This window comes from Metopolophium dirhodum, chromosome 5 (genome assembly GCF_019925205.1).
Source record: "Metopolophium dirhodum isolate CAU chromosome 5, ASM1992520v1, whole genome shotgun sequence".
NCBI classification, from domain to species: domain Eukaryota; kingdom Metazoa; phylum Arthropoda; class Insecta; order Hemiptera; family Aphididae; genus Metopolophium; species Metopolophium dirhodum.
In genome coordinates this window covers 22,797,446-22,814,700 of record NC_083564.1, presented here as the reverse complement: position 1 = coordinate 22,814,700, position 17,255 = coordinate 22,797,446, and the positions used below count along the sequence as shown (strand labels likewise).

Below are 17,255 nucleotides of genomic sequence, written 5' to 3'. Positions count from 1 at the left end.
TCACTAACGTTAAGTATATAATCCGTACACAAAAGTTCTTCTTCATGAAGTTTAATGAAAATTAATATGTTAAATTTAATATCCATAGGTATATAACATACCATGTAGTACCTACCTATAAGTTATAACTTTGAATTTAAATTATGACAACATAAATCCATTAAAGTTCATAGACCGGTCGATTTGTAAAATAATGCATTAAGTCGTCAAAATAAACTGCTGTTATAAGTACAAGTTATTTATTAAAACAGGCAGTTGGCAGTACCTTCTTTTTATTTTAGTTTTTAAATATATTATTGTAATTGGAGTAACCAACTTAAATTATAAGATTTTGAATAGATATCACAGATATTATTATTTATGAAAGTTTTTTAATATGTTACATAATATAGAACATATTACATTGATATATTATAATAGCCAATAGGTATTACAATTAATATTAAAGATTTTTTTTATGCACTTGAAAAGTGCAAATCTAATTACTCACCTGGTCCAGATGGTATTCCAAAAATAGTTTTAAATCAATGTGGATATGCGTTTTATTTTCCTGTTAAATTTTCTTTTTTCATTGTCACTATCCTCATACCTCTTGTAAAAGCACTTTATTTGGCTTTGGTTCGCTTAATATGGAACCCTTATAAACTTTGCTGGTTAATGGGGATCCAGTCAGGCGCAGCTCCAAAGGGGAGGGGGCACTGGGGCCATGTCCCCCCAGGCTTTAAAAAATGTTAAATTTCTGAATACATATTATATTTGATATTTCTCCTTGTGAACATTAAATTATTATATTAGATTATTGAATTAGATATCTAACAATTTTAATTTGCCTGAAAAAACATATTAATATGTGATGTGTATCATGTAGGAACGTATCGCCAGACCCTAGACCGTGTACTAATTAGTGATTTGTGGAAAATACCATTATTGGTCAATAATCATAAGTCATAACATTGTAATTTGTAACATGTTAAATATTATTTTGTCGACGGACGGTTTATGTATATATATATATATATATCGATGTATCATGACGATGGCATATAGCATAACAACATTGCGGCGAAACACGAAAAACCCCGAGTATTCTAAAAATAATATTTAATAGGCCAACAGACAACAGTGTATTTAACCGTATAAGTATAAGAACCATATAACCTTATAAGAAGTTATTTATTGACAAACTTGCATTCCAGGTTAGGGTACTTTCTAAGCCCCCTCAGTAATTTAGTGATAGCTAAAAAAAATGCCCCCCCCCCTGGTAAATCTCTGAAGCCGCGCCTGGCTCCAGTCGGTTTTGTCAAAAGTCAAAACTAATGTAGATTTGACCAATCCAAACATAATAAATTGTCGTTTATTTTAATATTTAATGATAAAATAAATCTTAAGGGGTCTGTAGATGATGAATTTTCTTATTTGGAAAAGAGTATAGGTTTCCGTCGAGGCGATTTTGAATAACTATTTTTTCAGCTGTGATATTCATGTATAAAATTATGATATTTTTGTACTTATATGCATTAGCCATTAAAACACTAACAATAATTGGAATATTAAATCACCGCGATGGAAACCTAGTATAATTGTTAATCGATCATAATCTGTTTTCAAAATTAAAATTCGTCAAACCAAATTCCTCCAGTTATGTCTAGCTTTTTGGTCTAAAAATCACTTTTTTTACATCGACTGAAGAGGACGCCACACCCGCGTGTGTTGTTTCCGTCTTACAAACGCGTAACATACCAAATTTACGCTCATAAATTCAAGTTTTATGCCATTAGCTTAAAAATTAGAGTGAATCGACTTATTATGAAACTTGATGATAAGAACATTATTATTCGTTGGAAGTTGTTTTACGATAATTCAGTTTTTAAGTGAGTTATGAGTATTTTTAATTTACATTTATAATACACGCTATAACTAAAACTAAATTATCGTAAAAAAACTTCCAACGGAACACAGATAATGTTCTTACCATCAAATTTCATAATAGGTCGATTCACTCTAATTTTTAAGCTAACGGCATAAAACTTGAATTTCTGAGCGCAAATTTGGTATGTTACGCGTTTGTAAGACGGAGACAACACATGCGGCTGTGGCGTCCTCTTAAGAGGATGTCAGCGCACTATTTGTTTTCTCTCTGGTTCACGCACAGCATAGACAAAACGCATTAACGCAGAATCATTTTTTCCATGTTTTTAAGTAATCTTAAGGTAAAATCACCTATTACAAAAAAGATATTATATTTATATTATATTACTAGCCGACCCGTCACAGCTTCACCCGTGATTGGTTGTTTATTTTGTTTTCGGACGATGATATGTATAATTTTTTATTTAAATTTTATCGTTTAATGTCGGCCAGTGAATATAAAAACGGTTAATGAAAACGTATTGAAATGTTTCTAGCGGTATTAATAGTAAATTAATTTTTATAGCATTTATCATTACCTACCCGTAAAAAAACGCAAATCTTAAAAAAATTATGATTGTTTAACTACTTTTGGGTGTAACATGCTGCACTGCTGCAGCCTGCATTAAGTGCAACTCAGCCACCCCGGTAGGCAATCCGACTACGTCGGATCGCGGACAAAGGGCAACTCTTTCACCAATTACCTTGGTAGGCAATTTTCAATAATTCGATTTGATGCAAGCTTGTACTTGATCTGCCCAAAAAACCAATGGGAACCGATAATAAATAAACACAAATAATTTCTACTGTTGACTGTAACCAAAGGAATGGGAACTATTAATAAATAAAAATAAAGTTTACAATGTAATCTTCAATGTTCCTGTTTGAGCACCTCTTTAAAATGCGAATTTTGGCAAATCCTTTCTTATTGCGTGGTGAAAATATGAGAAGAACCTCTATTCCAAATTTCAAGTTCGTACGGTGCGTAGTTATTGAGTTACAGCGATCAGTGACAAAGTGGTATTTTGATTTTATGTGTATAGATAACCAATAGTGACCTTACAATAACAAAAATATATAATTATTTAGTTTTTTTTTTTTTTTTTTGACAGATGGCGCCGCTATTGTATTTTTTGACATCCAAATTTTATACTTTTTCGGTATATTTTCCTAAAATTGTATTACATAAGAACCTATTCCTGAAAATTACGAACACAACAAAAAAATAATTAGCGAAATCGGTCCAGCCGTTCACGCGTGATGCGATGACCAAGGGAAATAGGGATCCATTTTTATATATATAGATATTCGATTTTACATTTTATTGTTATTAGACTTTGTATTCGACTTTCAAAATAAACAAAAAAATGTTGTAAATTTAAATTATGTTTAAATTGTTTTGAGACAATATTTAGGCAAAACGATATGTCATTTCCCCAAAAAAATTATTCTCTATCTTTTTTGTAATGGGTGATATTACTCTAAGATTACTTAAAAACATAGAATCAATAGGTAATGGTACCGCGTAAATGAATTTTGTGTTATGTTGCACGTGGAACTGTAGAGAGAGAAACCAAAATATAGTGCGCTCACATCCTCTTAATAAGAATTGAGTGAATTAAGAATACATTTCTCATACCAATATATTAATACAGAAATTCTCTATAATTTCACAATTACTGTCCACAATTATGGTCTACGAACTTCTTAAGAAATTGGTTAAATCAATTATCAACAATTCTATGACAATATAATATGAACGTTATTTTAATTTAAAAATCCTATAAAAAAATAAATTATTTGTACAATTAAAAAAATGTGTTATACCTACCCGATTAATTTCGAATAATATTCATAATTTATTAATTATTGTTATAGCCTAAAATCAAAAATAAATTAATAGTGTACGGATTCTATTGCTTTGATAAAAGAGTTATTCGCGAGGTTCAAATATATGGGAAATCTTCGCTTCTCTATAGAAATGGTATAAAATATCATGTTGAATAAGAGCAACAAATATGATTTCCCAAGGGTGCCAATGATTGATAACACTGTACTGAAGGTCGAGGTAAAAATAGCTTAAAATTAGTCTAAATAATTTCATTGAGTCTAGAAAATAATAATATAAGTAATTGTGAAAATTCAATTACATCAAAATAAATATACCTAATCGTTAAAGGAAACCCTTTTCGTTGAAATATTTAATTTTGTAAAAACTTTGAACTTCAAATGTATATAAAATAAAAAATTGCACCTATATTTTTGAAATTGCTTTAAGAACAACTTACTTTAATGAACTTTCAAAATTGACTGATAAAAGTTTTTCATTAACATATTTTACAATAAATAAACAAAAAAGTCTTATACACCAATATTGTATATAATAATAATAGTATAACAGTATAATAGTCATATTTTTAAAATTGTCTTGACAATGCTAATATAAATATTTGATAAAAATGTATAGTACCTAGTACCTACCTAGCCAGTAGGTATCTTAGTAGAAATTCGGGTAGAAATTCTCTTATTTTGTTAAGGTAGAAAAACATACAAGGAACCTTACATTACATTTTCAGATCTTAGATATTAAAAGAAAAAAAAGGTGGGTAAGTGGATGTTGCTCTGCTATACAGTAGGTTACAGTAGGTCACTGTAATGGATGGTGTTAAATTTGAATTCAATGATATAATATCATTGTATAAGAAAAACGATTCTGAGCGAAAACGGTCAGTCAGCCTATGATATTACCAAGTATATTTGATAATATTATTGTGAATAAAATAATTTATATAATAACCTATTTACGTGGAGCCTTATTTTAAATTTTCAATCCATAGCTATAAAAGTTGAACATTTTATAAATTTTTAACTACAAAATAATTATTAATTTTTAAATTTGATCAATTTTGTCAAAATTTGAACTTTAAATGCTTATAAAAAAAATTGTGCCTATGTATTTTTAATATTTCAACTGCTATTGGAACGATATATCAGGAGCATTGTATTAAATTTTCACGCTTTTTTACTCTACAAATAAAATTTTATTGATATTTATAGAAAAAAAAAACTAAAAAAAATTGAAAACTGACAATGTTCGTAATTCGTAAACAGCTCAAAAAGAGACAAAATATTTTCAAAATTTTATCGTGTATAGAAAATGCTAATATAAACATTCAGTGAAATTTTCAAGTATCTACAGTCATACGTTTCTTAATTGCAACAAAATAAGAAAATCGTTACATGAGAAACCGAGTGAATATCAAATGTTGTAAAAATATGAATTTCAAACGCTCATAAAAATTTAATTTGACTTTCTTGTTGACATTTTTTTTGATAAAGGTTGACAAACTTATGGATAATCTTGTATTACATTTTCAAATCTTAGATTTAAAAAGAAAATTTTTATGGATTCTCAACTCAAAATAATTTGGTAATTTCGTGATTTTTCCGTATTTTGTCAAGATTTGAACTTTAAATGCTTATAAATAAAAACTGTGATTAAGGATTTTTAATATTTTTCAAATATCATTGTAACAATATAGTAGGAGCCTTGTATTCAATTTTCAAGCTTTTTTACCCAACAAATAAAATTTTATTGACATCCATAGAAAAACTACTAATAAAATTGGAAACTGAAAATGTTCCTAAACAGTTCAAAACAAATCAAATTATTTTTAAAACTTTATCGTGTATAGAAAATGCAAATATAAACAATCAGTGAAAATTTCATATATATGAATATACGTTAATTTGTTTTTATTTAGAGTTACACCATTTTCTCGAAAACAGATTTTGCGTAAAAATTCCCGTTTTTCCTTGAAAATGTAATTGTGTTAAGAAAATGCTAATATAAACATTCAGTGAAAAAAATCATATATCTACGGTTATTTTTTTTAGTTACACCAAAAAATGCATTTGATTTTGTAAAAAACCAACTGGTTTTGGGTAAAAATTCCAATTTTTCTTTCTTTTTTTCCCACTCCGATTTCCAATTTTCACCTCTTGATTGCACCAACTAGATTCACTTTCCCAAAAAAAAAAAGATACTGAAGTTGAAAATCAAAGCATTATTTCGACTCTTTATCATGTACACATACACACACATCATTGTAAAACCAATTGTTACATTCATCGGCTCACTGCTCAGCTCAAAATCCAAAATCAGAATGTAGTAATGTACTATTAAATGTTAAAATGAGGCTGAGCATGCTTAAAAAATCACCGTGTAAACCAACCGGTAAGCGGTTAGTACCTACTACCCCGTATTAAATGTACCTAGCCTATTCTATGCTTAAACCATCGTGGATTCGATGTGACGGCGCTTCGTGGCGATCGGTAACAACTGTGGTTGACCAGATCGTTTACTGCAGTGTGACCGCACGTAAAAAAATTACGAATTTGCAGCCGCCAATCACTATTATTATTACGATTCATAATGTACCAAATCAAAGGTGTATAAAATCAAAGGTATATCTCAAACCGTGCTGATGACTAGATATGTTCACGAGTTCATGGTTATAATAGTTTGTAGAAACTAGCATCGCAGTTCATACATATATACCTATATTGTATATTTTGATCTAAGCAGTAAGCAATAAGCACGAACTAAGATACCGCTAAATATAAAACTATATGCAAATAAAATGTTAGTTCGTGGCAATAAGGATTATAGCGGTAACGTGTACACAATTCATGAACTACGATATTACAAATATGTCAGGTTATTACTATATATTATATAATATATATAACCAATAGTATAATGCTATAATACATTATAGGTACCTATAGTATAATATAATATTATATCATCGTCTTACATCCTTACCACAGACTATTCTCTTGAAGTCTGTGTTCTTCTTCTTACTTCTTACCAGCAGCTGCAGCTCATGACGTCACAGAATAATTATTGTATAATGACGTGATTTAAATCACGTAGTCCGCTATACAGTCGTGGTCTAATAATCTAAGACCGCGGTCGTGGTGGTGGAGTAGATTGCTAGTATCAGTGATTAGTAATTTTCGAAACGAGCCCGCGGCATTATCAATATCCTTTATCATGACCGGGATAACACGAATCACAATTACATGAAATATTTCAATATTGACATAATATTATGTCGTACGCACCGTGCACGTCTTGAACCTCGGGATTCCGGGCACGGATTGTAGTATTATAATTTAGGACGTGAGACGTGACAGCGACAATAGTGACATACTATAATAATAGTATTATATATTATTATAGAATGTCTATACTGTCACGAGTGACAGACCAATGAGCAATAAGTACTTAACTTTCACGAGAATTTTTTTTTAATTACAGTTCTTGTACTCTGGAACAGAGGTTGCGTTTCGAGCTGTGTTTTAATAATTGTATAATAGGCATACGTGACTTACGACGTCGAAACGATGATATTGAAAATCATATCTTCCACCATGAAGACGGTTTACACGGCGACATGCTTAAAGATGAAGGATGACACCAAATTTCGGCAAGTGCTTGTAAAAAATAATTCGTCTAGGTCGCAAAGAGTTGATATAACATAAGATTTGGTACTGAGATCAGAACTTTGTTGTCTAGCTTTTAGTTTTAAATGTGTTTTATAGAAACAATTAAAAAAAATTATAATCCTGAAATATGCTTTATTATAATAATCTGTAATATTCATCAATTGTAGATTAATCCCTGGAACACTTATTGCGCTTGGCATATCATACAGTACGGTAGCGGCGAAATCATTGGCTATTGACAAATTCATGGCAGACACTGTTACAGACTCACAAACATTAAAAAGCAGACCTGAAGATATGAAAACAATCATGGAGCTTATGATTATGAATATACAAGTAATTAATTACAAATTTATGCAAGTTATTTTTTGTAGATATACTTATTTATTAAAAAGTTGGGTTTTTTTCTAGGCTGAATTTTGTCGAGCACTTGAAAAAGAAGAACCGAAAGTAAAATTTATAGTAGATCGGTGGGTAAGACCTGAAGGTGGTGGTGGAGTTACATGTGTAATGCAGGAAGGAGAAGTTTTTGAAAAAGCTGGTGTTAATGTTTCTGTAGTTCATGGTAATTTACCTCCCAGAGCAATCGATCAGATGAGAGCTAGGTAATTGTAAATAAAATGCATAATGTACTATTTGTAAAAATATATTATTCAATGTATAATAATATTATAATCCTTCAAAAATACCTCAAACTTTTGAGGATGTCAGCACATTATTTGTTTTCTCTCCATGACCTATGTACAACATACCAAATTTATGTTCAGAAGAACCAACCCTGTATTGTTACTTTTAGTATTAGAGTATTCACCTATCATCAAATTTGTTAGTTAAGAACATAACCTGTGTCACTACGTTGGCTATTTTATGATATTTTAATTTTTATATAAGTTATGAGCTTGTAGAATATGACAATTTTAAAATGCTTATTAATTTAATATAAATTATAATACCTAAAAAAATCCAATGTAGCGACAACTGTGTCCTAAACTTAAAGTCTTATAAAAGACGTATTCACTCTAAATTAAAAGAAACATCACATGATTGGTTCTGCTAAACGTAAATTTGGTATGTTGCCCGTGGGTCAGAGAGAAAAACAAATAGTGTGCTGACACCCTCTTAATGAAATTTTGATGGAAGAAAATGTTGAGTATGAATTTGAACATCTCAAATAATCAAGTTTAAAATTTTTGAGTATGGTGGTAGATTAGCTGTTAACGAAAGATAATCCTTTGAGTTACCTATGGGCTATGATTAAAAGAAAAGCTTTGATTAAGAACAAAACAACTATGATAAAACATTAATTGCTCAATATGTAAAATATTCAATTATTATTTGAATAATGTGAATTAAATAAATTAATACTTGATGTTTTTTTAAAGGCCAAGAACGTCAATATTTGGCTCATATTGGTAACTTTTAATCTCAAATCAGAATCAATAAGAAATCATTTTAAAGTTCTAGTCATGTTTTCTATGGTCAACTCTTAAAATACTCAGTTTTACAAAGTATAGCAACATATTTTATACTTTCTGCAGTTCTGGTCAGCCTTTTGTATTAATTATAATCTTCATTTTTTCCTCAAAGTTGCGTACACCTATAAGCCTATGCCAGTAGTGGTATGCTGGTAACTGACCACCAGTTGAGAACTGCTATTCTACAGTATATTTTGTTTGTATTATTGCAGGATTTGCTCAATAAAAGTTTGTACTAAAGTATTATTTTACTTAGAATATTTGTGTTAGTTGTACCATTGATTATAAATAGTACTATAATACCGTGTGTCCCAAAAAACAGGCCACTTTACCACTCATTACCATGTAAATATTTTTCAATTCTGTTTGCGGGACATTAAACTAGACTAATGGATCGTAAATTTCTATGACTTACAATGTTTTTAACTCGTGTATCTTGCGCATGCGCAATAAAACTTACATTTTTTTAAATGGCAACCTGTAATTTAAATACCATATTCGGGTTCATCGATTTTTTTCAAGCCATTTTGATGTATCAACTTGTGTCTTAAACCCAAAATTGACTAAACTAGAGCTAAGTAGAATTAAAAAAATTTAAAAATTTAATTTAATTAATTTTTTTTTCTAACTGTATGTACTTATTTTTTTATTCTAAACACTATGAAACAAACAATCAAAATTATTATTATTAAACTAATTAACTATTTACTATTTATCTTATTTTATTATTACACATTATGAAAATGCATATGGTCTTAATTGGCTGAAACCAAAAGAGAAGAAGTGTATTTTTGTTTCCATCAGAATTATAATTAAGTACCCATCTATTAAAATAATAAAGAGCATTGGTGTTTCTAGTTTTGTTATCTACCTATAACTATTAAAATGTCATTAGCTATTTTTATATTAGTTATTATGGAACTCATTATCAGAGTCATGTGTCAATAGTAAATAGTTAATTAGTTTAATAATAATAATTTTCATTGTTTGTTTTTTCTCATTAAATTTTTTTAATTCTACTTAGCTCTAGTTTAGTCAATTTTGGGTTTAAGACACAAGTTGATACATCAAAATGGCTTGAAAAAAATCAATGAACCCGAATATGGTATTTAAATTACAGGTTGCCATTTAAAAAAATGTAAGTTTTATTGCGCATGCGCAAGATACACGAGTTAAAAACATTGTAAGTCATAGAAATTTACGATCCATTAGTCTAGTTTAATGTCCCGCAAACAGAATTGAAAAATATTTACATGGTAATGAGTGGTAAAGTGGCCCCTGTTTTTTGGGACACACGGTATACTATCTATAATAAATGATCATACCTACATCTTGTATTTCAAAAGAATATTGTTTGGTATCCCAGTTAAACTTTAGACATTTAAGTACTTGGCCCATTTTTCTTTTTGAATAGAAATGTATCTTATTGTTTGTTTGTTTTTATATTCATTTTTATTTTAATCACAGTTGCAATCAACTAACCACTTACAAAATAAATACACAACTCTGAAAGTCATTATTTAAATTTAACTATTATAGAAACCAAGTTATAACTTAGTATATTTTATCACATATAAAACATTTTAACCATACATAATATAATATAATGTTTATATATCATTATCTATGGTTGAAACATTTTAATTTTTAATTAAGTATTTGATTAACAAATAACTGGTTTATTATATAATATGGTATACAGAAAATATGTTACCCCACAAAGAGGACATTATAATAATGTGAATTATAAATTATTATACAATTAACTTATTATCTTTAAGCTTTATTTGTAAATCTATTTATTTTCTTTAACTTATTGTTTATTGTATTTCAGAGGTAAAAATTTTAAAGGTGGCCAAATACTTCCATTCTTTGCAGCAGGTGTCAGTGCAGTGATACATCCGCGCAATCCCTATGTGCCTACTATACATTTTAACTATCGATACTTTGAAGTTACTCTACCTGATAATACAATAGAGGTATATTTGTAATGAAATATTATTACTTATCATCTTAGCTATTAATTTAATAATTTTGGATATCGCTGAATTTCATTCTTATTTTTCAAGATAAGTGAAATACAAATTTGGAAATTTATATGATATTATATTTTGAATGTTTTTGATATTTTAAACTTTTATAAAATATAACTGCACACGAGTGTACAAGTATTTATTGTTTAAATAATTTTCTTGCCTATTAGGTAAAAAAAGTTATAGTTATAAATTTGGTCTTATATACCGATTGTTATTAATACTCTTGATATTTTATTATAAAAAGTTTATCAGTTCTAAATATTACTATAAACAAAAGCATAGTATAATTTATTAGTATACCTTACAATCTATATATATAATTGTGAATTAATTTATGTTACTTTTATTTTGCAGAATTTTGGATAGTTTTTTTAACTTTTGTGCATACTTCTTGGTATTTTAGTGCATTCAATTCACAGCCTAGCTTATTCTATAATCTATGTTTCTATCAAGTTATGATTAGTTTATTAATCGTCATAATTATAATATATAATATAATTAAATCATTAAGTATTATAGTTTTCTAATTGTGTTAATTATTACAGTGGTGGTTTGGTGGAGGTACTGATTTAACTCCTTATTATCTGAATGAAGAAGATGCCGTCCATTTTCATCGTTCATTAAAAAATGCTTGTGATCAACATGACAAAGCGTACTATCCTAAATTTAAACGTTGGTGTGACGACTATTTTAATATACCACATAGAGGAGAACGAAGAGGAGTAGGTGGTATATTTTTTGACGATTTGGACACTCCATCCACATTTAGTTTTGTAAAGAGTTGCGCTCAAGCAGTTATCCCTTCATATCTACCATTAGGTATTTAGCTTTTAATTATGAAATTGTATAGAATATTTAATATAACCATATTTTTATCATAGTACAAAAGCACAAAAACGATTTGTATAATGACAAAGAAAGAGAATGGCAATTGCTAAGACGAGGGCGGTATGTTGAATTCAATTTGATATATGACAGAGGTACAAAATTTGGTCTCTACACGCCTGGAGCTAGATATGAAAGTATACTTATGTCACTTCCCTTGAGTGCGGTAAGTTTGTAACATTTTATTGTCTTCAATTTCTTGTTAATTATCTAAAATAGTAAAATTGTAAGGTGTCTTTTTTTAATAACTCCTATTAGATAAATTCAAAAATGGTAAAGTATTTAAATAATGATGTATTAGGCATGGTACATATTATAAATTTAAATTTGTTAAGAGGACACTACAGCCACACATGTTGTCTACTTGTCTCCGTCTTACAAATGCACAACATAGCAAAATGTATGTTCTGAATAATCCATTTAACTCTGTAATATTTAATATTAAAGTAAATTGTCGTGATATCAAATTTTCAAATAAGAATATTATTTAGTGAATCTCATAGCTTTTAAGTATATTTTAATTTTAAAGGGAGTTATGCTCATTGTAAAGTGTTCAAGCAATTTAACATTTTTAAATTCTCATAACTTGCCTTAAAATTAAAATATTAAAAAAACCTATGTGATTCACTAGATAATATTATTACTTTAAAATTATACAACATGAACATTTACTTCATTCCAATATTAAACATAATAGAGTTAAATGGATTATTCAGAATGTACATTTTGCTATGTTATGCTTTTGTAAGACGGAGACAACGCATGTGGGTTTAGTGTTCTCTTAATTTTATACTGATTAACATATAATTACGATAATACATGATATTCAAAGTACATAGTGATTAATATTTAATAATGTGTTGTAGATTAAATTTGTATAACATATACATCAATATAATATAACTAATCTATAAACTATATTGTAGTTGTTGCACACATGATATTATATTTATATAATAAATTCAATAAAATTTGTTATTTTATTATAGAACTGGAAGTATATGCACAATCCAGATCCTGAAAGTAGAGAAGGAAAATTAACAGAAGTTCTAAAAAATCCAAAAGATTGGATTAAAATTGAGTAAAATAACCTTATAAGTTAAATTTAAATGAATTAATATTGTAGAGAATATCATTTTAAAATTTAAAATTTGAATCAATTCAGAAGGAGCATATTATTATTAGCTGATGAATAGTATTTCAAATTCGTTTTTCTGTATTACCATTTTATGATTGTATTTTTATAATATTGTTACTATAGTTAAGTACATAATATATTTTATTATTGTTAATAATGAGGGTGTTTTAAAAATTAAATATTAGTATATTTTTTAGGTTATAAGTTATTACTTACTACACTTTTGGTGTAAAGTAATTTTATTAAATTTATTTTTTTAAGAATAAATCTATTACATTATATTTTTCAAAGGGTTGAAACCACTATTTAAGCCAAACAAGAAAACCTTCATTCAAAAAAGTTTGGATTAAATGAATTCAAATCAAACGTATATGATAAGGTTGTACAGGTTGTACTATTAGGTTTCATTCAACGCCATTATAATTTATTGTCATACAAATAATTTAAATTCATGAGTGTATTATACACATAATTATCTAGTTTATTTGTATGGATAGTAAACTTGACACATAACAGTAAACTGAAAAAAAAATCAGATAAAGGGTGCTACTGTGAAACTAATTATCCTGTGCTACAATATGTATATTATATATCATTTAATGTATAATTGTGTAACTATGGACAACTAAAATTATAAAAAATATCTTTTCACATTTTAAACCCAAAAACATTTTTATTTAGTAATTACAAACCAAAATTAATAAATACATGTTAAGTTCCAGGTAGTATCTTTTTTTTACATTTTCTTTTAGTCCAAAAACAAGTTATTGAAAATATCATCATCAGCTGGATCCATTTCATTGTCTATGTCCATAGGTTTATCATCAGTGCTTGCAAACAAGTCATCCATAACATTTCCCCCAATTATTGTGTCTTCAAGGTCATGCTTATTTTCCAAGACGAAAGTCATAACAATATCATCACACGTAATTGTATTAACTTTGTTTCGATCAAATTGATCACGAACCTTCATTGATTCTAATAACTTCCCTTTATGTTCCAACCATTTTGAATATAAATACACAATATCTTCGTCTCCTAAAAAAAAAAAAATATTTCTACAGATTTACTTGAATAATATATTATTATAACAACGGAATTTGTTATCTTTATCATGAGTTTAAATAATAGGTACATTTCCTGTTACATTTACTATAACAGAACTCTTCTTGTATACTACCAGGTATGTAAATTTTGTATTTTACAAATTACATTCATCTTTTTAACTTAAAATATTATGTATATAGATGAGATGACAATAATATTTTATCTATCGTAGTTATTTCAACACTTTAATCTTAGTTTATTTTTAAAAAATACCTATACAGTCATAAAAATAAATAAGAAAATTAAAGCAATATACAATGAATATAAATTATATATTACATTTATTTTAAACCTTTATATTGTTAAGGTTCACTAGTTTTACGTCTCAGATTTATATTTAAATTTACCAGCATTATATGTAAGTGCCTTTTTGAATGCAGCTTCGCAGTCCTCTTCTTTGTTTAACTTACTCAAAACTGTTGCTTTAAGTAACAATATTTTACCTATGAGGATCCGTCGCAAAGTTATTATACTTTCTTCTACATGGTCACTAGGTTCCATTGCACAATCGAAACTGATTTTAGCATACAGACAATTGAAAGACCTTGAATCAGAAATATTATAAAAAGAATATCCATACAATTAGGTAAAGGAAATCTACTTGTTTAGTGCTTCCAAAACTATATCGGTATTTTTATTGAAACCTGTTTCTGCCAATAACATAGTTCCAACTACATTAAAATTGTAATCATTCAGTTCATCGGCCCAGAATGAACCACTCTTCCACATGCTGTATCCTGGTTCATATTCTTCAATCAAGGACTGGCACAGTTTAAAAGCTTCTTCTTGTTTATGAGCTTTTAACAGAGCTACAGCCGCTTCGTGTTTAAGCATAAACATTGGTGGAATTGCCACCAAGTCAGAAACATATTGATCAACCTCGTCCAATTTTAAAAGACTTAGATAAGTAGAAGCTGCTAGATTATAACTCTAAAAAAAATAATTTAAAATGATCAGTATGACGTATCTGTGGATAAATATAACAATTTAAAAAAATACATACTGTGTGTTCATATTTTTTTTTTGCTGCCAAGTAAAGTAATTGCCGTTTAGTCAAGTCCGGCTGAGGATGTAAAATAATAAGTACCTTTGTAGTGTAACTGTTGGATAATTCTTCGTACCCTCTATGTCGTCCATCAAAATCTCCCTAAACAGCCACTTTAAATTATAATATAATATATTGTATTTTAAATATTGTGATTAACATTACCTTAATAGCCTGTTCCAACACCACCATTTGCATAAACTGCATGTCATTAATTTCGTAATGCTGTGACATGTAATAAGCCATTATATTATTAAACTCTGTTCCTTTTAATTTCTCTAATGACTGCATCGCCAAATCACTATTACCCATTTTTAAATGAGTTCTTCCGAGCAATAAATAACACCTTGATTTAATAAAAGGTTCCATCAGGCATTCAACCATTTGTGATAAATAGCATAATGTAATTTCAAGTTCTTCTAAATTGAAACTTGCAAGAGCCTTTAAATAGCACATCAAACAAAAAACTTCATCATTTTGATTCAAGTATTGGTCCATTGTATTCAGTGTGGACAAGGCTTGTGGATGTTGATTTTCCAAAATGTGTCTTATGCACAAAGACACATGCCCATTAATAATTATTGTTTTGATGTGCTCTGTGTCCAGAAAAACATTGATTTTTGAAAGTCCTAGTTTAAAACAGTTAGCAACATGCGTTGGTTTTTTAAGTTTAAAAGCACTCATTATAGTTTTGACTTGATCTATCAATTCCATCGTAAAATGTACTAAAAGTGAAGTAAAACTACGTCGAGATAAAAAAATTAATAGTAATATCTGTGAGATTTCCAAACATTGAACAACCAGTATTGGCTCTAAACCTAGAAACCCGTTGGATAGGCATTCAAGGCTATTAAGTATATCTTGTTCGTTGCCGACATGTGATCCTAAATTTACAGTACTTTTTCCGTTTTCGTGTAATACTGAAAATGGTTAGCATTTTATTAAATTTTAGTATAGAATTGATTAGTAAATTATGAATATTTGTTATAAAATACCAACCTTCGTGCAAGGATTCATTGACTAATGTCATTATTGTATTATAACAATAATCGGGTATGTCAGCTGGTTTCAACCAGTACCAGTGCAAAGTATTATAAATGAAATTGATCCGCAGTTCCAATGGAATATGTTTCTCATATAAATACAGTTGAGAAATATTTATGAATTCAGTCATCTTGCCAACATATTCAGCACTAATTTCTGGTAAAATCCTCTACACAAACAGTTAAATAAATCCAAAATATATTCAAATTGTTCTGAAATTTCAATATGCAAAGTTGATACATACCAGAGAATTGCAAACAAGTAAATTGTTTCTAAGTATAATAAACTCAACTTCGTCATGTATAGTAATATTTTTTAAATGACAATTATCAATATGTAATTGAATAAGGTCGCAACAATCTGTAAACTTTCCTCTTCTGAATAAATCACACGATGATGATACAACATCGTTTGTAATCATTTTTTTAAATCAATTTGAATGAATCTATGAAATTCTATAAAACTAACAAAATATTATTTTAAATACACCTATGTGGGCATATAAAATAATAAAATATTAAAATCGTTAACATTAATAAGTATAATAGGTACACAAATATATTAACTAAAACTTTAAAATGTATATACCTATCATTATAATTTATAAGTATAACTTGAAATTATTATTGTGTTAAGCGTTGAAACTTGAAAATTGAATGAGTAAAATAAATAAATTATATTTTAAGATTATAATAAATTATAGTAATTAAATAACATACTCTGTAATCAAGTATAAAAATTGGCGGTAAAAATGGTTATCTACCATTCTAATGATAATTACTGATAACTATTAAGTAAGGTATATAAACCACGGTATAAATTATCTTATCCATAAACGTGGTTAAGAATTATAATTAATTATTTTGAATGGGTACCTATACTATTTAATATAGGTATTAACATAAAATATGGCATAAATCTTATAATACAATAATTAAATATATATTTGAAATTATTCCTATAATCTATAAATTATAATATATTTTACCCATTTCTAAAGTGAACTTAACTATGTTTTTATTTACAATAAACTAATAAAGAGTAGTTTCTGTATAGTTGGTATTCGGTGAAAAATGGTTATAAAACTCTCAAATACCTACACA

At 28.0% G+C, this 17,255-nt stretch overlaps 2 protein-coding genes across 4 annotated transcripts; one reads left to right on the top strand and one right to left on the bottom strand.

Annotated features, from left to right (window-relative positions):
• Positions 1–6,939: 6,939 nt before the first annotated feature.
• Positions 6,940–13,469, top strand: LOC132945137 (oxygen-dependent coproporphyrinogen-III oxidase). The gene is made up of 7 exons (XM_061014793.1): positions 6,940–7,403; positions 7,590–7,758; positions 7,834–8,027; positions 10,732–10,876; positions 11,479–11,752; positions 11,815–11,984; positions 12,808–13,469. The coding sequence occupies exons 1-7, from the start codon at positions 7,321–7,323 to the stop codon at positions 12,901–12,903; spliced, it is 1,131 nt and encodes a 376-aa protein (XP_060870776.1). The 5' UTR covers positions 6,940–7,320; the 3' UTR covers positions 12,904–13,469.
• A 140-nt stretch (positions 13,470–13,609) lies between these two features.
• LOC132945135 (uncharacterized) lies at positions 13,610–16,864 on the bottom strand. Of its 3 annotated transcripts, none has more exons than XM_061014791.1 (8): positions 16,741–16,864; positions 16,397–16,641; positions 16,108–16,321; positions 15,274–16,028; positions 15,067–15,210; positions 14,665–14,993; positions 14,411–14,607; positions 13,610–13,994 (listed from the first exon to the last, which is right to left on the bottom strand). In XM_061014791.1, the coding sequence occupies exons 2-8, from the start codon at positions 16,571–16,573 to the stop codon at positions 13,705–13,707; spliced, it is 2,106 nt and encodes a 701-aa protein (XP_060870774.1). In that variant the 5' UTR covers positions 16,574–16,641; positions 16,741–16,864; the 3' UTR covers positions 13,610–13,704. The 3 variants fall into 3 exon arrangements, with proteins under 3 accessions (XP_060870774.1, XP_060870773.1, XP_060870775.1); XM_061014790.1 differs by having other exon boundaries at positions 16,397–16,615; XM_061014792.1 differs by having other exon boundaries at positions 16,397–16,607; positions 16,741–16,863.
• Positions 16,865–17,255: the final 391 nt, after the last annotated feature.